Raw genomic sequence first — 22,011 nt, 5'->3', positions numbered from 1 at the left:
ATTCTTCCCAATATTATCTATAATTTGGTATGATCCATGCAGTAGAATGTATTTGCCTTTCAATAAAATTCAGGTTAACCTCTTTCTGGTATTCTCTGCTTTCAATCAAGATCCATCTGACATCAGAAATGATGCCCCTCATTCCATGCCCTCTTCTGAATCCATCTTGAAAATCTGGAAGTTCACTGTCAGTGTACTGCTGCAACAGGTTTTGAACGATCTTCAGTATAATTTTGCTTTTTTGTGATATTAATTTGTGATATTAATGATGTTCATAATTTTTGCCTTCTATTGAATCACTTTGCCTTGAAATGGGCACAGATCTGGATCTCTTCCAGTTGGTTGGCCAGGTGACTTCCACATTTATTGGCATAAACCAGTGAGTGCTTGTAGCATTGCATCCGTTTGTTGACACATCTCAACTGGTATTCCATGAATTCCTGCACCCTGGTTTTTAACAGTGTCTTTGTGTAGTTTGAACTTCTTCAGGAACTATGAGTTCTTGATACATGCTTCCTTATTCAATGTCCAACACCCAGAGGAGACCATTGAGGATGCTATTAGCTTGAGTCACCTTAATCTTCAAAGTTTGACAGCCTTGCTCTTCAAATTTAAAGTGTTCTTGTGCAGAGGACTTGCTCAATTAAATACGTTGTTTGATTTCTTGACTGCTGCTTCCATGAGTACTTATTGTGGATCTACACAAGATGGAATCCTTGACAACTTCAATCTTTGCTCCATTTGTGATGATGTTGCTCCATTTACCATTTATGTTTTTGGTTGAATGCAAACTGTTTGTACTCCCAGCCACCCCCCACCATAAAGAGAGAGAATAAAATGTCTTTATTAGTAGCTATCTATGAATAGTGGAAGTTTGGTTCCTTTCTCTTTTTGTGTTTTTATTATTTACTAAATTTCCTGTAATGAACATACATTATTTTTTATAACGAGGAAAACAACTATGTTGAAAATTCAAATATGATAGAAAAAACGAAAACTGCAACAAAACACATGTGAAAACTAAGGAACGAAGAATACTAGAGGGCCAGACTGGGAACTCCACATTGAACTCATACTTTCAGAAAAAGCAGCAGAGAGGACAGGTGGAAATTGTCAACGAATTATTACTATAGCCTATTACTATAGCCTATTCACACAGTGAATGGATAAAGGCTCATGTGAAATTTCAGAACATCAAATCCCAAACCTTTATTACAAAGAGTTAGACTCAGGTTGGCCTCGATCTTTTCAACATTAGCACTGAACATGATGAGACCACAGATGGATGTCTTTGAAAATCAGAGGGAAATTATTCCCCAACTAATATTCTCTTCCCAGCCAGCTCATAAAATAAACTCTCACAAAATTTACCTCCCTATGAGATAATCCCCGTGTTACCAAATGGTATGGTATGGCATGGCATGGCATGGCATGGTATGGCATGGCATGGTATGGTATGGTATGCTACGCATGTTGTATTATAGACCAATAATTTTGTAGGATGTTGGTTGATTTGGATTTTATGAAGTTTCCTCACAAATAGCTGTGGGTTATGTATGTTTGACAGGAGTATCCCAGAAGAGATCCTGTGTTCTCAATGCGCCCATTTGTCACTTTACTGATGATGTTCATGAGTCCTTCATCAAGGTGGTGTCTGCTATGCATCTTCACTGGAAATTTGCACTTCCCCTTGATCATTAATAAACATGTTGTAGGGAGGTATCTTGAAACTGCAAAGAACTTGTCCCTCATCCAACTTTAAAGACATTATTTATTTATTTATTTAATTTCTGTGGACTCAGGTTTTCTATTTTATCCTTTGGTCATATACGCCATTGCTAGCCTAATTTATTTTGATGTTTGAACTTGATGTGGAAAATGGAACCCCCGTCAAACAGTTTTCACTGTCTTTTTGATATGCCCCTGTCAGTATCTAAGCACATCCATGCTTTTTCGTACAACAGATGTTTGGGCTCCTATTATACTTTCCCTGCCTCTCTCCCAGGGTTCAGCTACTTGTCTGAGAAGCATGGCGAGTTTCAAGGGACAGTGGACTCAAGCAAAACTGTGCTCATTGCCATTGCTGTACCACTGCACGCAGGCCCTCCGAGGGCAGAGCAGAGGGAAGATGAGTATGTGTACATGTGCACACACATTTATCCCACAGCCAGTTCTATATCTATAGGTGTATATTGAAAAATAGGGATTCAAACTGGTACCTCCAGTTCTAATCTTCCACCATAAGGTTCATTCTCATTTCCTCCCTTTCTGTATCTGTATTTCTCAAGCTCTGGGACATCCACGACTACATTACCTTTAATTAATTTACTTACTTAATCCATCACCCTATATGCAATCTATCTCCCGTCTCTGCTGCTACTCCCTCTTCTGGATGGGTACCAGGCCTGCCTCACCCGAGTTCTGGCACAACATGCTGGGCTACCATGATATGTGCTTATCCTACTCACCGTGGTCACAAATGCCCTCTCACTCGGCTGTGATACTACAGCCACACCAGCCAGCTCTCTGCGTGAACACTTCACTCATCCTGCTTGGGCCCTGACACTTGTGTGGAGCAGTTGTCCTCTGCCAATAGCCTTCTCATCCTGCTTGGGTGTGGTAGCCTCACTGTGGGCCGGTAGGTCCAACAGGGCACAGAGTCCCTGTGATAGTCGTAGTTCTAGTCTAGATTTGTGGTCATTCAGACACAATGCAAAAATGGATAGACTGATAGCCTGGAGTGTTGTAGGGTTTTTCCTGTGCACCCACTGCCTTTGGTTCTCCGAGATAAAAAAATAACAAGACAGTGTTTTATTCAAATAAACAGATGTACTCAAAGAGTCTATTTTAAAATGTAAACAGTGATTCTAAGGTGTATTTCAAACTACAAATGTTAATTTTAGTGGTTCTGATAATCACCTCCCAACTCAAGAAATTAAATATCATCAGTACCGTGGATGTGCCCTTTCCCAATAATTCCTTGTTAAATATAATATATATTATGTAAAACTTACATGTACCAATTAATGGCATGATGAATAAACTAAGCTTCAACAAATATACATGATTGGTTATTTTGAAAAACAAAATTTATAAAGTTAGTTATGGGAGCAATACAGTTTTTGGAATTATCTTTCAATTTAGAAACCTTGGAACCGTCGGACACTAGGGGGCAGTCTGCACTGCTTCCCCTTCTTTAGAAACAGCTGTGTCCTTGTGTCAGTAACTGAAAAATATTTGCATAGAAGGAAATCAATGTTACTTCCACGAAAGATATTTCATTATTCCTGGATATGGAGAAAACAGGCAGAATTATTTTGTTTTACTGTTTACTGTCAGAACAAGTTCCTTAGTTAAATTGCTCTTAACCTCTGACAAGTCTGTCCTTGCTTCTAATGGTTGCTCCTGCAAAGAATCCAAATTTGAATGGATTTAAAAGCTTTTTGAATCGAAATTCATTTTAGATAGTTTATCCATATTTCCCCTTAATCTTCCCTATTCATTCTTGTATATTTTCCCCAATAGGATGAACCCTACAACCCTGAGCTGAATCAGAGAGGGCCGAGAACACCTAGAGCATTTTCTTCCATCCACAGATTCCTTTTGGTTTTGCTTAGCCATCATTTCTTTCTTTTTAATTAAATCATTTTATTGGGGGCTCGTACAACTTATCACAATCCATACATAAATCCATTGTATCAAGCACATTTGTACGTTTGTTGCCATCATCATTCTCAAAACATTTGCTTTCTGCTTGAGCCCTTGGAATCAGTTTCTCATTTTCCCCCCTCCTTCCCTTCTGCCCCCTCCCTCATGAACCCTAAAATTTATAAATTATTATTATTTTGTCATATCTTACACTATCCAACGTCTCCCTTCACCCACCTTTCTGTTGTCCATCCCGCAGGGAGGAGGGTATGTGTAAATCCTTGTAATTGGTTCCCCCTTTCTATCCGACCTTCCCTCCGACCTTCCCTCCACCCTCCGGGTATCACCACTGGTCCTGAAGGGATCATCCCTCCTGGATTCCCTGTGTTTCCAATTCCTATCTGTAGCAGTGTACATCCTCTGTGCTAGCCAGATGTGTAAGGTAGAATTGGGATCATGATAGTGGGGGGAGGAAGCACTTAAGAACTAGAGGAAAGTATGTTTCATTGTTGCTACCCTGCGCCCTGACAGGCTCGTCTCCTCCCCGTGACCCTTCTGTATGGGGGTGTTTCTTCTAATCATTTAAGAGGAAGTATGGAAGAGAAAATATGACCTTTGATGCCAGTGTTTTATTAACAGGTTCCTCATTCCATTATAGTACATTTTTTTCTTACTATATTGACACACTCTCTAGTACCTGCCTATCTCTAGAACTGTTGAAACTATCTCCAGAGGCTTCTGAGCGGTTTTATTTCCAGCAGCATAAAAAGATTGTTTCCATCCTGCCCCCGCCTCTACAATTAAGGATGGACTGGCTTCTCATTCTCCTGAACTTACGACATTTTGATGTCATTCCTTCCTTTCTTCAGACAGAGACATCGGGATTTACCAGTATTATGACAAGAAAGACCCCCCAGGTAAGCTGTTACACTAAACTAATGTTTTATAAATGCAATGTTCCAAAGCTAGGAAACGTCAGGAAAGCCACTTCAATTCTTTAGAAAAATGCCGAGTTTAACATCTGTTCTGTCTAAAATTAAGTGATATTGAGAAGATGTTGTAGAAGAACATGAAAATTGTCATTTTTCTGCTGATTGGGCTGGTAACTGGGCAATCTATTCCCATTTCTTTACCAGTGTCCCAGTAGAGGGCATTGTTAATACATGGGTCCCCCTGGTGCTGGCCTCCTGGATCCTCATCTGATATCTGAAATAGGCATTTCTGAGTGAATGATCAATTTTCTTTATCTGATTAATCCTGTTAATCTTAGAAGTTTCATGATGGGCCAAAAGGTCTTTCTAGCTAGAGTTACTTCCTGTTTTGGTCTCTGCTGAAGTGGGGCTTGTGTGGGCATCCTGTGGCTGAGCTGGGTGGTTAATAGGCTGCCTTCATGGTTCTGATGACAGACTGAAGCAGCTTCTCTTCTGGGCTCGGTTGCAGTTGCCTTCCCTATCTGATGAGATTGGAAGCTGAGGATATTGGCCCACCTGTTGACCTACATAAGCCTTTCACTGCAAATTTAGGAACCTTCTCTGTGACAGGAAAACATCCAAATTAAGACAGATTTTCCACCCGCCACCTTTTAATGAATGTTGCATGATTTATTTTAGTATGTCTAATTACTTGTTTAAATAAAAACTATACGGTGATATCATAAAAATAATTCCATGTTTTTCCCTTCTTCTCCCCCCACCCTCCCCCCACCAACCAGTGACAGAACATGGTCACTTAGAAGCAAAGCAGAAGCTGGCAGAATGTAAGCTTACTTGAAAAATTTTCTTTAACTATTTTATTAAACAGAATTTTCATATCCCTCAAGTTTGTTATTGACATTCTTTCTGCACTAATAGAAAACCCTATTCCCCACCAAATGTTTCATCATTACAAAACCTATTAAGTATATAAACTTATATGCTTATCTATTTGGTAGGTCTTTCTAATTTAGACGATTAAAACCTCTCCTCTGAAAAAAAAACCAAAAACCTCTGCTCTGTTATTTTTTGGTCAGATGTATGCTCATGTAGCATACATTTCCTTAATGAACTGTGTATATATTGCTTAGCACATTTTGTTAACATTTTAAATCCAAACTTTGCCTAAAATATAAGTTTACCCAATTTAAGAAAATAATATTTGTAATTATTAGTGTTAGCATTTTATTTCCTTTAGTCTTTTTTTTTGTTCCCAGATATATAAGTATGTTATATATGTAATACGGTTACTATGTAATATGATCTTAATGAACTTAAATTTAGATATAGTTAAAACTTTATTTGGGACATAGTTGCAACTGAAACATTACTTTTCTCTTGTTGTAAATGGTCAAACAGACATGTTTAATTTTTTAAAGGACTGGATTTTAGCCACAGCACAGATTTTAAATTTGCATATAATCTCTAAATATTTATTATAAATTATGCTGATGGAACCAAATTAGATGCTGACATATGATAAATAGCAATTACACTATAAAATGTTAATGTATATTTATTGCATTTGTTATGTATGCTCACACACATGCTATAACTTATTTAGAATGATTTTTATGATGAAACAGTTTAACATTCTATTAATTGTTTTTAGGCAGAGCTGACTTTGTTTTTGGCTAATATTGGGAATATATTAAATGCTTTTCTCAGTTAAATTAATTTAATACAAAATGAAGGCTTATCATCATTGAATTGTTATGTATATTTCAGAGAAAAGTATTTAAAATAAAAAGTGCCTGATTAGTTAAAATTTGGAGTTCCTTAAGATTTTTTTTAAATGTGAGTTTGATTTTTAACTTTGTGTGTGCACATGTATATTATTTCCTTCTTCATTTACTCATTTACTTCTGAGAATTTTAAGGTCTGAGAAAGGCATTTGCCAAATTTGGGATTTCTTTTGGATTGAATGTTCAATTATTTACATCCAATAGCTATCAGAAGATAGTATAGAGAGGTCACTCACTGCCAAGTGTTTGATTCACAGACCTAGGAAACTTTCCCAGGGAATCTCAGAGTCTTGCTGGTTGTCATCATAAAATTATGATCAGGAGATTATCTCGTGGTAACAATCCTGTTCCTATGACAAAGCCTTTCAAAAGGCTGTCATCTGTTGATAGAAGTGAAGCCCACTTCCTCTCAATTATGAAGGTGTTTTATTTTAATCTTCCTAAGTCGCACTGCTAAGTAGAGTTTCCTTTTTAAGTCATGTTTAACTAACTGTAATACACGTTCTATTTGCCAGCACGAGATTATCCTTGGACACTCAAAAACAGGCGCCCAGAAAAGCTTCGAGACTCGCTCAAGGAGCTGGAGGTAAGTTTCAAAAATGGCAACAAACGAATCTGTTTTAAAACATCTTTCACCAGCTTTAATTTTTATAAAGGATCAGCTCTCATGGCGATGATAGCTTTGCTTTTGTCCAGCAAGGAGTTCAAAACAGTTGCATCTTTGTGTGGCATGCTGATGTTTTTTTTTGCTTGCAAACCAGAAGCACTTTAACTGATAATGGTAATGTGTACAGCCAACTACACTCTCTCTTTCTCTGTTGTCCTCCAGGAGCTGATGCAAAGTAGTCAGTGTGTGCTGAGCAAATGGAAGAACAAATGTGTCTGTCAGGTAAAAATGGTTTAACAAGCTTTTGCAGTGTTTGGCCAATGATGCTGAAATATGCAGTAATTGGTATTTTTGTGTTGGGATAGGGAAGGGACGGAACTTTTTAAAGGAGCATATGTTTCATAGTTTGAATTCTAGTCATTCTGGAGATGACAGACAACCAGACAGCCACTGGCTACCTTATTAATCAGTATAGTTGTACTGACACTTGCTAAACACAAGCAAACATCTTTTCAGCTGTTATTTTTTTGTTCGAATGTTGTCTGAAAGTTGTGTAAGGTATTTCTGAGATAGATATAATTATGTTAATGCAGATGAAACCTCATGACAAAAGATTGTGTGGCATGCCTCACTGCTGTTTGGGAATACCATGCTTGTGGATCTCAACAAGCAGACTAGAGGTGGATCTAATATGACAAGATGTTTGGTCTTAAAGTCTTTGAATCCTCTAATCCTTGCTGTCTAATATGGTAGCCACTAGTCATATGTAGATATTTAAATAAAAATGCAAGCTAAATAAGGTGAAAGATATATTTTTCACAGACAATAAAATATATAAAAAAGAAAACATTTTTGAAAATTAATACAATGGAAAATCTAGTTTCTCAGTTATACTTCTCACATTTTAATTGCTCAGTAGCCTTAAGTTAAAGTTTTAGACTGTGCAGACAGAACATATCTATCATATGAAAAATTTCCATCACAGGATTCTACTGGAATCCAGAATACAGACAGGGTGAACTAATATTGAATGGGCCTTGATTCAGAACATAATAAGAATCTAATTATTGTCCATTGATCACAACATACTGGATTAATGCCTTAATGTTTCTGACAGGTTTACGAAATACAATTTTCCTGGAAAACTTGTACTTGCCTAAGCTACAAAGAACCATCATAAGCTGGTCTATTCAACAAGTCCCGGAGTGGTGCAACTGGTTTGCACTTGACTACTAACCTAAAGGGCGATTAGCTCAAACGTGCCCAGTGGTGTCACATAAGAAAGGCCTGGTACTTTGCTTCCATAATGATTACAGCCTTAACCCAGTTGGATGGCAACTGCTTCCTTCCAGCCCCTCCTCCTAGTCTGTCTGTGTATGTTCTATCCATAAGTGTACTTAAAGTTGCGTCGGCATAGTAATAATTACTACAGTTTTATGGGACTGCATTTTTGGTATCAATTTAAATTTTTATTTGTGTATAATATGATTTATTTTAGAGCTAACCATTAATATTTGTACTTTAGGCTAATAGTTCTATTTATGAATCTATAATATCAAATTTATAGTAATTATAAACATATGTTAACCTACCATTTGAATATAGACTACCATTTTAGTGGACTCTAGTTTTTTCCCCAGGAAATAGTTAAGTGGTGAGTTATTAGTCCAGAGGTTGGCAATTAGAGTCCACTCCAAAGTACCTTGGGAGAAAGACCTAGGGAAAGATCGCATCCACGGAAAACTTTATGCAATTTCTAATCGGAAACCCCCGGTGTCTCTCTGAGTTAGAGAGCAAACTTGGTGGCAATTGATCGTTTTCGTTCAATTTTTTGTTTAAACAAGGCTGACTTTACTTGTGGAGGTAACCACTCAGCTCCCTCTCCAGAGGCACAGAATAACTATCGTCCAGGCTTGGGAAAAAAGACAAGGTTTCTACTTCCATAGAGTTGCAGTCTCCGAAACCCAATGGGGGCAGTTCTCCCCTGTCCTGTGGGGACCCTATAAGTTGGAATTGACTTGACAGCAATGAGATTTTATTATTATTAATATTATTATTCTTTATTTTATTAATATTATCAGAACTATAATACTTCTTAAATTCCTATTAGACACTACTCAAAAAATGGGATTATAAAAACGTGAACTGCTTGCATAAAAATATGTTTTAGAGTTTAATCCAAAATAAGCTCCAGAAGTTTCAAATGCAGTGCAACAAAAAGGATCACTTTAATGCCATTCCTCACCTTAAAAACAGGCTCAAGATTGTTTTACTGGAGGGCAAGCCTGCCGCCTATAGTAAGGGGTGTGTCGCTGGGCTTCCACTCTGAGCACCACACAGGGTAAGTTGGAACATGTCGAGCTTCTTAAAATATGCAATGGAGAATCCCAATAGGTAATCTTTTTTTGATAGACTTTATTACATCTTCATTTAATAAGCAAGTGTGTAGGGGGAACGTGTAGAGGGATATGTCCCTTTGTTGAGTTAAGTCAACCCAGAAAAGGAATTTCATGATACATGGTAAGACTTGTACTTTGCAGCAATACGACTCTACCCTTTCCATAGGCTTGCGTGCCAGTGAGCCTGCTATTAATGTCCATCCCTGTGTATATTTTGCCATATTATGTATTTTGTGTCATTGAACAATAAGATATTAGTAAAGCAGACTTCTCAATACCAGCATGTTTGTCACATGATCTATTTTAATAAAGGAGTCCTGGTGGTGGAGCGGGTTACATATTGGGCTATTAATCACAAGGTCAGCAGTTTGAACCTACTAGCCACTCCATGGGAGAAAAATGAGGCTTTCTGCTCCTGTAAATATTTATAGTCTCGCATACTACCAAATTTAATAACAAAACCCCCATGCAGCAGAAGACAAAGTAGATGACGGAGGCCTACTAAAAATAAGACTCCTATGTACATCGAAAGACTTCACCAAAAGAGAACCTGTAGACAAGGGGAAATTTTGAGCCATCTATAGAAAACTACAGCATCTCAATAAGAAAAAGACAAATAATCCAATTTTGAAAGTAGACAGAGGACAAAAATAGTTCACCAAAGAAGACAACCATGAAGAAGTGCTCTCTATAGCCAACCATCGGAGATGCAAATCCAAACAATGATGAGATTGAACTTTACACTGGCATTGACAGCCAAGTTCATGAAAACAGCAAATAGCAAATGGTGGAGATGGTGTGGAGGGGCTGCCACCCTCAGAGGGGGCTGTAAGACTATGAAACCACCGTGGTGCTTCCTCACCCAGCTGAGAATAGAAATGGCAGGTGACCCAGGAGTTCCTTCACTTGGTATATACACAAAAGAATGCAGAGCCAAAGCACAAACACATAAATGTGCACCTATGTTTACTGCAGCACTGCTCACAACAGGGCTGCTATGAGTCAGAATATGTCAGGAAATTTGGAAGACTGCTACTTGGAAAACTGACTGGAAGAGCTCCATATTTATACCCATTCCAAAGAAAGGTGACCCAAACAGAATGCTCACACTATAGAACATTGATACACATGCAAGTAAAAATATTGCTGAAGATCACCCAACAACGACTGCAGCAGTACAGTGACAGGGAGCTGCCAGAAATTCAAGTTCGATTCAGAAGAGGATTGGAACAAGGGATATCAAAGCTGAAGTTAGATGGATCTTGGCTGAAAATAGAGAACACCAGAAAGATATTTACTTGTGTTTTATTGACTCTGCCAAGGTATTGGACTGTGTGGACCATAGCTAACTGTGGATAGCCTTGAAAATAATAGAAATTCCAGAATACATCATTGTATTTATGTGGAAACTGTACATGGATCAAGAGCCAATTGTGTGAACAGAACAAGGGAATAAAGGTTTACAATCAGAAAAGTTGTGTGTCAAGTTGTATCATCTTACCATACTTAACTCAATCTGTATGCTGAACAAATCATCAGAGAAGCTGGATTATATGAAAAAGAATGTGACATCAGGATGGAGGAAGGCTGACTAACATTTGTGATACGCAGATGACACAGCTTTACTTGCTAAGAGTGAGAAGGACCAGAAGCACTTGCTGATGAAGGTCAAGGATGGCAGCCTGCAGTGTAGATTACAACTCAATGCAAAGAAGGCCACAATCCTCACAAGTGGACCAGTAGGTAACATTCTATAAAAGGTGAAAAGAAAGATACTAAGGATTGTGTCTTGCTTGAATCCATAATCAGTGCTCCTAGAAACAATAGTCAAGAGATCAGATGACACATTGCATTGGGCAAATCATCTGCACAAGACCTCTTTAAAGTGTTGGAAAGCAAGAATGTTGCCTTGAGGACTAAGGTGCATGAGGACTAAGCCATGAGATTTTCTTTTCTTTTTTGTTAAATCACTTTATTGGGGGCTCGTTCAATTCTTATCACAATCCATACATACATCCATTGTGTCAAGAACATATGTACATTTGTTGCCATCATCATTCTTAAAACATTTGCCTTCTACTTGCTGCTATTTCCCCCTGCCATGAGATTTTCAATTGCTCATACATATGTGAAAGTTGGGCATTGAATAAGGAAGATGAAGAAGAATGGATACATTTGAATTATGGTGCTGGCAAAGAAAATTGAACAATTAATCTATTTTAGAGGAAGTAAAGTTAGAATGCTCCTTAGAGGAAAAGATGGTGAGACTTAGTCTTGAGTACTTTGGACATGTTATCAGGAGAGACATGTCCCTGGAGAAGGCCATCATGCTTGATAAAAGTGGGAAGCAAAAAGAAGAAAGACCTTCAACAGGATGGATCGACAAAATAGCTACATCGATGGGCTCAAACATAAGAATCACTGTGAGGATGGCTCAGGTCCGGGCAGCGTTTTGTTCTGTTGTACAGAGGGCTGCTCTGAGTTGGAACCAACTCAATGGCACCTATCAACAAAAACAGGAACCAGAGCGGAGTCAGCGCATAGTGGGTTATTTCAACAGATACCCTGACGTGCACTCGCCAGCCCGTGTTAGCCACCCCTGTCCATCAGAGGACATCTAGATCCACATGGCGCTATCAGGGCCCTCCTAATATTACCCATCCACGCTTCACTTGCTCGAGAGGAGTCAGCTAGATCTTCCAAAAAGACTTTGTATATTCCGTTCTTATAGATCCTTCTAAAAATTTAGCTTGAATATAAAATTTTCTTCCTTAAATGGCAGCAGTTGACCAAAAATAATGTCATACAACTTTAATTTTTCAAAACTATTTTATTAGGATATAATCCACATATTGTACAGTTCAATAGTTCTATCTTATCAGAAGAGATGTACAATCTTTACCACTTTCAGTTTTGGAATTTTCCTTCCTTCTTTGGACTCCTTGCTATTAGCTTCTCATTTCCCCCTAAACCTCCCTGCTATACTCCCAAGATGTTCTAGAACTTTTAGAAAAGAAGTGAAACAAAATCCTTCAGCATCTCAGTGCTGAAACATCTAATCTCTTAAGTTTTTTAATTTGGCCATTCCACAACTAACATAGATCTCATATCCCCAAAGAAATGATAAATTTAGGACTTGTGGAATTTATTTTCGTTAACGCCCCTTTAAGGAGCTCATTTCTTTCTTTCTTTCTTTCTTTCTTTCTTTCTTTCTTTCTTTCTTTCTTTCTTTCTTTTCTTTTCTTTCTTTCTTTCGCCACACAGCAGGTTTATTGATCAGTGAAGTCAGAGTCCACTGAGGACGGTCCCCCAGCAGGTCTACACTCTAGAAAGGGGGAGAGTACTAAACTTTTAAGGAGCTGATTCCTTCCAAAATTCCAGTTGTTTCAGAATTAGCAGCTGTGACAACATAAGGGGTTCAGGGGATGCAGTCCGATCTCAAATCATCCGTTTAGTCAGCCAATGACTATTTATAGGTTGTCCTCACTCTCAAAGCTTGGTTAATGCTGTTGCTCTGTAACCCGTATATTGTATTGTTGTAAATATAATTCCCTCGCTTGTAAATTCAGAACAGTTTACAAGTAGAACTTTACCTGTGCAGATGTTGGGGGAAGAATTATTTTTGGTAGGTTTTCTGATTATGACTATATCTAGTTTGAGATGCATTAAAAGATAGGAAAGGTAATTCAGAATTTTAGTTTTGCTAGCTACTAAATGCATGTCTCATTTTGAGGGTCCCTACATAATTTTATTAATAGAGCTTTAAAACCTCCTGCCTTGAATATCTTATTTTACAGACTGTTACAGACTGTTCTTAGGGAAGCATAGTTTTAAAACACTTTTAATTTGTTCAGCCTGTGATGGGACTTACAAATTCCTCAGATTATTGTTTCAAGTCAGATTTATATTACATAATTAAAAACAGTATTATCATTAAGCATAAGTACAACTTTGTATATGTTGATTTTTAGATCGTAGTGCTTGAATCATGCATGTATATTTAAAGACTGTCTCTTATAAAAGTATGTAATGTTAGTTTCACTTTCGCTTATTCCTATAACATATTCTGTGCTACCAGGCACACATTTTAAAAGGCAAGAAAATATAGTACCCTGTTTCAATTCCTATAATGAATTACTTGACAAGCAAAACTCGAAGTTATCTTCCGGTTCTATTGCAGATAATTTATGACCTTATGGAACTCTTGTTGGCACGGTTTTCTAGCTTCTGGAATTAATAGCATCAACACCTGATCTTGCCTATCATCAAATTCTGTGAAAATCAATATGATGTCTCCCGAAAATAACAATAGACAAACCATGGTTTTATGGTACAACCATTAAGAATGGCATATATCGACATAGTATTTATTGGCTGCTCCCCATGGAGGCTCTGTAGGAGTCACTAAGAAGATCCAGCCTTGTGCAAAGTCTCTGGAATAGTCTAGTCATGGAGAGTAGACACATGAACCACTAGGACACTAATGATCGCTAAGTTACATGACACCAAATAAAAAGATAGTAGCAGCTAGAGAAAACAGATTAATGTAATCCACAATAGTTAAACATTTTTGAGAAGTTACAACTTTACATAGACTTTAAAGGATATGTAAAATTGGGTTAGGCTAAATGGAAAGATATCCCACCAAAAAGGAATTAAATTAACTCAGGTAATCAAGTAAGAGTCTATGTGGCAGTGAGGAGATGGGCTCGTGATTCAGATGATTCAGTCTGAACAACCAAGTGGTAAATTTGAAAGATAACCTGTTATACTAGGCATTGATAATATATCTTGTAACACTATAAATACTTTTAGAAAAGACAAGTGCTTTATAAAAATTAGAAGAATTTTTAAAAATTAGAAGAATTAGCAGTAGGATGTAAGATAAAGCATGCGAACAGGGGCAGTAAAATCATTTCAGAGTATTAGTACCGCGATGCTACGGTATAAAGAATGTTGAAAAGGCAGCAAAGAAATTTACAACAATAGGTAGAAATTTCCATTTGGGCTATGTTACATGTGAAGCAACCAAATAATCAAATTATGTTATTCGTGGCAATGTGGAACTGGAGCTAAAGGCTGGAGCTGGGATGATGATATTAAACCATTGGGTGGGTGGCCTTATGAGAGGAGTCAAAGGTTCTTTCATTTAGGGGACAATAAGAGAAAATCGAGCCACCAAATGAAACAGTGATGAGGAATTGTAGAAATGTTTGTTTCCCTAAAGATCAGAGGATTGAGAAACAAGGGGGCCTGAAGAAAGGCTAGAAGCATCCTTTGTTCCCTGTTTGAATATTTAACTACTAAGTCTCACTATTGTCATCACCAAGCTATCAACAGGCATTTACTGAAGCCCAATAATAAACCCAACTTCACATAAGAAAAAACATAAGAGCCAAACTCACTGCCATGCCATCGATTCTGACTCATAGTAATCCCATAGGACAGAGCAGACCTGCCCCTGTCGGTTTCTGAGACTGTCCCTCTTTACGGGACTCACTGTGCCACCAGGGCGCCTGTCTTTAGGAGCCATGGAGTTGGTTCTATCTCGCAGTGACCCTGTGTACACAGAATGAAACGCTCCTTAGTCCGGTGCCATTCTCACAGTTGTTCTTACATGTGAGTCCGTGCTTACAGCCCCTGTGTCAGTCTAGCTTGTGGAGGGCCGTCCTCGTTTTGGCTGCCCCTCTGCTTTACCGAACATGTTATCCTTTTCTAGAGACTGGGCATGTTACACTGGGCTTTCTTTATATTAAGGACCATCAGAAATATTGTGGTCTACGGAATCCCTGTCTTCAAGGGCTGACTTTAAATTTTCTGAGAAGCAAAATTAGCAAACAAAGTTAAAGAATAATAGATTAAGTGCTAAATTGCTTTGTCAATCTCACTGCCATCGAGTCCATTCCGATTCCTATGGTTATCAAAATATAAGTAACGTTTTCTGAACTGGTACAGATTGGAGTCATCGGTTAAGATTTCCTAGAGGAGATTGGATTTAAGGTGGGCTTTGATGAGAGGTTATAACTGGAAGAAACAGGAAGGGAAAGGAGGATATTATTGATGGTTAAGAAAAGTGTTTACAGAAGACATATGCCTACTCCTTACTTACTGTCTTGTTACCTAACATTTGTGTTTACAACACAGTCTGCTGCACAAGACCTGTTTAGAGTATTGAGAAGCAAGGACATTCCTTTGAGGAATAAGATACACCTGACACAGCCATTGTATTTTCAGTTGTCTCATATGCATGTCAACGTTGGACAGAAGGAAGACGGAAGAAGAAGTGATGCACATGAATGGTGGAGCTGGAGAAGAATATTGAAAGTACCATGGACTTCCAAAAGAATGCACCGATCTGGCTTGGAAGAAGTATGGCCACAGTGCTCCTTTAGAGGCAAGGATGGCAAGATTTCACCCTACACATTTTGGATGTGTTATCAGGAGAGACCAATCCCCGGAGAAGGACATCATTCTTGGTAAAGCAGAGCAGCAGTGAAAAAGAGGAAGGCCCTCAAGGAGCTGGCTGCAACCTTGGGCTCGAGCATAACAGGAGCAATTGTGAGGATGATGCAGGACCGGGCAGTGTGTCATTCCGCTGTACACAGGGCCACTGTGGGCAGGAGTAACTCTGGCACCAAGAACAACAACAAATGAAGACACAATGAAGACTGAAGAGAATGGATGCGTTTGAATTACAGTTTTCACTAAGAATGTGGTAAAGAGACTGCCAGAAGAACAAACAAATGCGTCTTGGCAGAAGTACAGGGAGGATGCCTCTTGGAGGCGAGGATGGCAAGACTCTCCCTCATGTGCTTTGGACAGTGTTATCAGGGACAACCAGCCTCTGGGGAAAAGATGGCTTGCTTGGTAAAGTAGCAGATTAGCCAATAAGAGGAAGACCTTCAATAAGATGGAGTGACACAGTGGCTGCAGCAGTGGACTCAAAGAAAATTCTGAGAATGGCGTAGGCCCCAGTAGTGTTTTGTTTGTTGTACGTAAGGTCGTTATGAGTCGGAACCAACCCACCACCTAAGAACAGATAGTTCTTAAAAGATCATAGTGCTTAAGGCGAAACCTTTTGTACTAATTGAGCTAAATTATTGTTTGGTTTTAAGATGCTTTCAGGAGATATGTTTTGGTTCAGACTTTAAAGATGCACTCAGAGTAATACCTGCAGGTGTTTATCCACCCTCCATAGTTAAAGAAATTATGGAGCCCGCGAGAATTTGACCTTCTGTTCTGCCTTTCCTCCTTTTATGAGGATTATTTTATGCCATCTATGATCAAAATGTTCAGCTCTGGTAGCTGGGCGCCATTTAGTTCTTCTGGTCTCACGGCAAAGGAGGCAGTTATTCATGGAGACAATTAACCACACATTCTATTTGCTTCTCCTATTCCTGGCTCTCGTACTTCCTCTGTGGCTCCAGTGAAGAAAGACCAATTACTGTGCCTCGAGTAAAAGCTTGCAAGTTTTGTTCGTAAGACCTTAGGCACAGCTAAGTAGGAGAAAGAACAGGAACACCACCTGTTATTAGGCCAGTTGACCGAGAGGTCATGGGAACCAAAGCCCCACGTGAGCTGTTTGGTTTTACATAAGCAGCCACAGCCCTACTCGTTTTTTGTTGTTAATGGTAGTGGGACAGGAGGAAAGCGTAAGGAAATAGAGGAAAGGAGTAGGAGGCAAAGGGCATACACAGAAGCCTAAATACAGACATGTACATATGTAAATATATATATGATTATGGGGGAAATAGACCTATGCGCATATATTTATAGGTTCAGTAGTAGGGTAGCAGGTGGACATTGGGCCTCCTCGCACACACTCCCTCAATACAATAGCACCTTGCTCAGCTAAACGGTCATTCCATAATGCCCACCTTCCCGACATGATCGCTGAAGACAGACATGTGCATAAGCAAACATGGTGAAGAGAGCTGATGGTGCCCGGCTGTCAAAAAGATATAGCATTTGGGGTCTTAAAGGCTTGAAGGCAAACAAGCGGCCATCTAACTCGGAAGCAACAAAGCCCACAGAGAAGAAGCACACAAGCCTGTGTGAACACGTGTTGAAGAGATCAAGTAGCAGACACCAAAGAACAAAACTCATCATTGTGTGATCACCTTCCCCACATAAATGCTGAAGACGAATGTTTGCATAAATAAGTGTGGTGAGGAAGGCTGATGGTCCCCGGCTATCGAGAGATAAAGCGTCTGGGGTCTTAAAGGCTTGAAAGTAATCAAGCGACCATCTAGCCCAGAAGCAACAAAGCCCACATGGAAGCAGCACACCAACATGTGTGATCATGAAGGGCCGAGGGGACCAGGTTTCAAGCACCAAAGGCTGGGGGGGGGGGATCATATCATCGTGAATGAGGGTAGTGCGTGTTGGGGACCCAATGCCCATCTATAGACAACTGGACATCCCTTGCAGAGGGGGAGTGGGGAGGAGATGAGTCACTCAGGGCTCAGTGTAGCAATAATGAAACTCACAACCTTCCTCTAGTTCTTAAACGCTTCCTCCCCCCAACTATCATGATCCCAGTTCTACCTTGCAAACCTGGTTAGACCAGAGGATGCACAGTGGTGCAGATGGGAACTGGAAACACAGGGAATCTAGGATAGATGGACCCCTCAGGACCAGCGGTGAGAGTGGCGATACCGGGAGGGAAGGGGAGGTCGAAAGGGGGAACTGATCTTGGGGATCTACATATAACCTCCTCTCTGGGGGATGGGCAACAGAAAGGTGGGTGAAGAGAGACGCCAGGCAGTGTAAGATAAGATAAAATAATAATTTATAAATTATTAAGGGTTCACGAGGGAGGGGGTGGGAGGGAGGGGGAGGGAAAAAGGGAAATGAACTGATTCCATCAACCCAAGCGGAAAGCGAATTTTGAGAATGATGAGGGCAGCGAATGTACAAGTGTGCTTGACACAATGGATATATATATATATACATTCGTTGCCCTCATCATTCTCAAAACATTTGCTTTCTGCTTCAGCCCTTGGCATCAGCTTCTCATTTTTCCTCTCCCTCCCCGCTCCCCACTCCCCACTCCCTCATGAACCCTTGATAATTTATAAATTATTATTTTGTCATATCTTACACTGTCTGACATCTCCCTTCATCCACTTTCCTGTTGTCTGTCTAGGAGGAGGTTATATATATATCCTTGTAATCTGTTTCCCCTTTCCACCCCACCCTCCCTCTACCCTCTAGTATCGCCACTTTCAGCACTGGTCCTGAAGGGATCATCTGTCCAGGATTACCTGTGTTTACAGTTTCTATCTGTACCAGTGTACATCCTCTGGTCTAGCCGGATTTATAAGGTAGAATTGGGATCATGATAGTTGTGGCAGGGGTGGGGAGGGAAGGAAGCATTTAGGAACTAGAGGAAAGTTGTATATTTCATCGTTGCTACACTTCCCCATGACTGGCTCATCTCCTCCCTGCAACCTTTCTGTAAGGGGATATCTACTTGCCTACAGATGAGTCTTGGGTCCCCAGTCTGTGCTCCCCCTCATTTACAATGTTTGATTTTTTTGTTCTTTGATGCCTGATACCCGATCCCTTTGACACATTGTGATCACACAGGCTGGTGTTCTTCTTCCACGTGGGCTTTGTTGATTTTCAGCTAGATGGCAGCTTGTTTACCTTCAAGCCTTTAAGACCCCAGACATCATATTCTTTGATAGCCGGGCATTATCACCTTTCTTCACTACATTTGCTTATGTACCCATTTGTCTTCAGCAATCATGTTGGGAAGGTGAACATCATGGAATGCCAGTTTAGTTAATATATTTTATTGAAAATATATCTACCAAATGACTTTTGCCTCTTCAACTCTTTGCATGTGTACAACTTATTGAAAACAATGACTATAATTGGTTGTAGAACACTCACTTTAATTAATCTGAGATTTCTATCACTGTCCCTTTTCCCTTCCCTCCTACCCCTGATAACCAATAAGAAACTTTGGTCTCTATACATTTTCTTTTTCTTATCTTCTTACTTAAGTGAGGTCATGAAATACAGACCCCATTGGGATTGCTTTTTTTCCTTGTTGGCTAAGCGTTATTCCATTGTATGTACGTTCCACATTTTGTTTATCCGTTTTGTTTATCCAGAGCCCTCTCTGGGTGTTTCAGTTTCTTCTACCATTTAGCTACTGTGAATGTGCTGCGGTGAAGTGCGGCATGCAAATCTCAGTGTGAGTCTCTGTTCTCAAGTCTTTTAGGTTTAGACCAAGGAGTGGAATTGCCACATTGAACACTGATGAGATTTTTCGTTTGTTGAGGAACCACTGTACTACTTTCCACAATGGTCGTAGCATTTTGTGTTCCCACTAGCAGTGGGGAAGGGTTCAAATTTCACCACGTCCTTGCCAACATTAGTTAGTTCTTGTTTTGTTTTTACCTTAGCCATCTTAGTGGGGGTGAAATGGTATCTCATCGTGGCTTTGATGTGTGTCTTGTTGGTGGCTAATGATGCTGAGCATTTTTCACGTTTCTGCTGCCCATCTAAGTGCCCATGTTCTCTTTGGTGATATGTCTTTCCAAGTTCTTTGCCCCTTTTGTGATTGTGTTATTTATCTATTTGTTAAGTTGTCAATATTATATAGATATTTAAATTAGATTATTGTCACATGTATGGTTTTTGAGGCTTTTCTCCCAGTTGATAGCTTGCCTTTCACCTTTTTTGGGTAGTCTTTTGATGAATAAAATCTTTCAATGTTAATTTTTACATATGATGTGAAGCAATGATTGAATATGTTTTTAACTAACAGTTAAATACTGTATATACTTGAGTATAAGCTGACCGAATATCAGCCGAGGCACCTAATTTTACCACAAAAACTGCATTTAAAATGTGCCGAAAAACTTGGTTTATACTCGAGTATATATGGTAATACTATACGCCGGGCAATGGCTTAAGTGCTTTACTATTAACTCATTTTCATTCCTCATGGGAGGAACACTCACTTTACTCCCCATAACCTTATGCATTGATTACTATAATTTCTGCTTAGAGATGGGATACAAATTGCACACCTAGTAAGTCATGGAAGGATTAAAACCCGGGTAGGTTGGCCTCACAGTTCATGTCTTTGGCCAAAAACTCTTGATTTTCAGCCAAACATAGCCCCATAGAAATATTATATCAGTAAATATGCTTCTGATCATAATGACATATGGAAAACACAAGTTTTCTCATATAACAAGTTTATTAAGGTCATGTGGTTATTTTCTTATCTTCTTACAATGTTAAATTATGGTAAAGGAATAAAAAAGATATACATTTGTAGAATAATGAGCTAGTTCTCCCTCACTGCCATCCAGTCGATGCTGACTCCTAAGGACCCTGAAGGACTGGGTAGAACTGCCCCTGTGGGTTTCCGGGAATCTAACTGTTTATGGGCATAGAAAGCCCTGTGTTTCTCCAGAGGAGCGACTGGTGATTTCAAACTGCCAACCTTGTAGTTAGCAGCCTAACATGTAACCACTGCACTTCTTACCATGGTTAAGTAGGAGTTATTAATCAAATTTTGAAAGTCTTAAAATCAGATGGTTAAGTAGTAACTGACATGGTAGGATAGAGAATTTACTGACATCTGATTGGTTGTAGCAACAGTGAATGCTTTCTAACTTCACCCTCACAAAGACACAGATCACAGAGGCACCAGGTACAGAATGAGAGGTGAAGGAGAAAGAAGAGGACATCTCAAGAACTTGCACGAAGAACAAATGAAATGGGAATTATTTTCTGGAGACACCAAATCATAGGGCTCCTGGAACTGTAGACATGAAACAAAATAGAAGAAATGGTGTGACACAACTGAACATAAGGGGGCGAAGTAAACATCTGTATCTTTCCCACCTCCTCCCTCCCCCAGCAAAAATACTTCCGTCTCTGCTTAACTTGTTTACAAGACCTTTTCTGGAGAAAAGGTACAAAAAGCAATTTGCCTTTTTGTCTAGATTACTTAGAGCCCCAAGAATAGGGGCTCATGTGGGGGCCTAATCCTGACCGAGCCTCAGGAGGTATGACATAATTTATCATGGCCATCTGATGCTGCAGTTAAAAGTGTGGGGCCCTGAAGTTTGGGTGCAGCTTCCTGGTTGGTGACCAGGCCTGAGAGAGGGCAGTGTGTCTCCTCTTGGGCTTAGAAGCTGTGCGCCATGGCCCCTCACAGACCCCACACTGTACCTCTCTTCTTTAACATCTCTGTGTTGTGCACTGACAGCGGTGAGGGAGGGAACACGCAGTAAGGCTGCCTTGTTTGGCCTGGTCTTGCAAGTTTCCACTTTCAACATGATGCCGTCTTAGCACTTTGCCATTGCTCTCAATTGTTGGATAATGTTTGAATTTCACTTCCCTGGAACTGGTTCCAACTTTCACAAGCTTTACTATATAAGAAGTCCTCTCCAGGTTTCCATTACTTTTGATTCCATTTCTTCATGAACTTTCTGAAGCCTGTTCGTATTAAAGCTATTATAGGAGGTCCCTTGTTTCCTGTAAACTCAATGAGTTGTTTCAATGAATTTTAAGACCCAAAAGAATAGTGGGCGAGGGGTGGTGGGACTGGTGAATGGCACAAAATAGAGTGAATCATGTAGATCCCCAACCTTTCAACTACTGTTCTG

General features: G+C 39.5%; 1 protein-coding gene across 2 annotated transcripts in view; it reads left to right on the top strand.

Moving 5' to 3' along the window:
- The window catches only part of WDPCP (WD repeat containing planar cell polarity effector), a 392,539-nt gene that overhangs the window by 94,662 nt on the left and 275,866 nt on the right, over positions 1-22,011 (top strand). For both annotated transcript variants that reach the window (XM_075535189.1, XM_075535188.1), the window contains exons 3-6: positions 4,518-4,565; positions 5,360-5,404; positions 6,880-6,950; positions 7,194-7,253. In XM_075535189.1, the coding sequence (XP_075391304.1) occupies positions 4,518-4,565; positions 5,360-5,404; positions 6,880-6,950; positions 7,194-7,253 (224 nt within the window). The remainder of the gene's footprint in view (positions 1-4,517; positions 4,566-5,359; positions 5,405-6,879; positions 6,951-7,193; positions 7,254-22,011) is intronic.

This window comes from Tenrec ecaudatus, chromosome 17, assembly GCF_050624435.1.
Source record: "Tenrec ecaudatus isolate mTenEca1 chromosome 17, mTenEca1.hap1, whole genome shotgun sequence".
NCBI lineage: Eukaryota > Metazoa > Chordata > Mammalia > Afrosoricida > Tenrecidae > Tenrec > Tenrec ecaudatus.
Note: the sequence above shows the minus strand (reverse complement) of the source record. Positions and strands in the feature narration are given on the sequence as shown.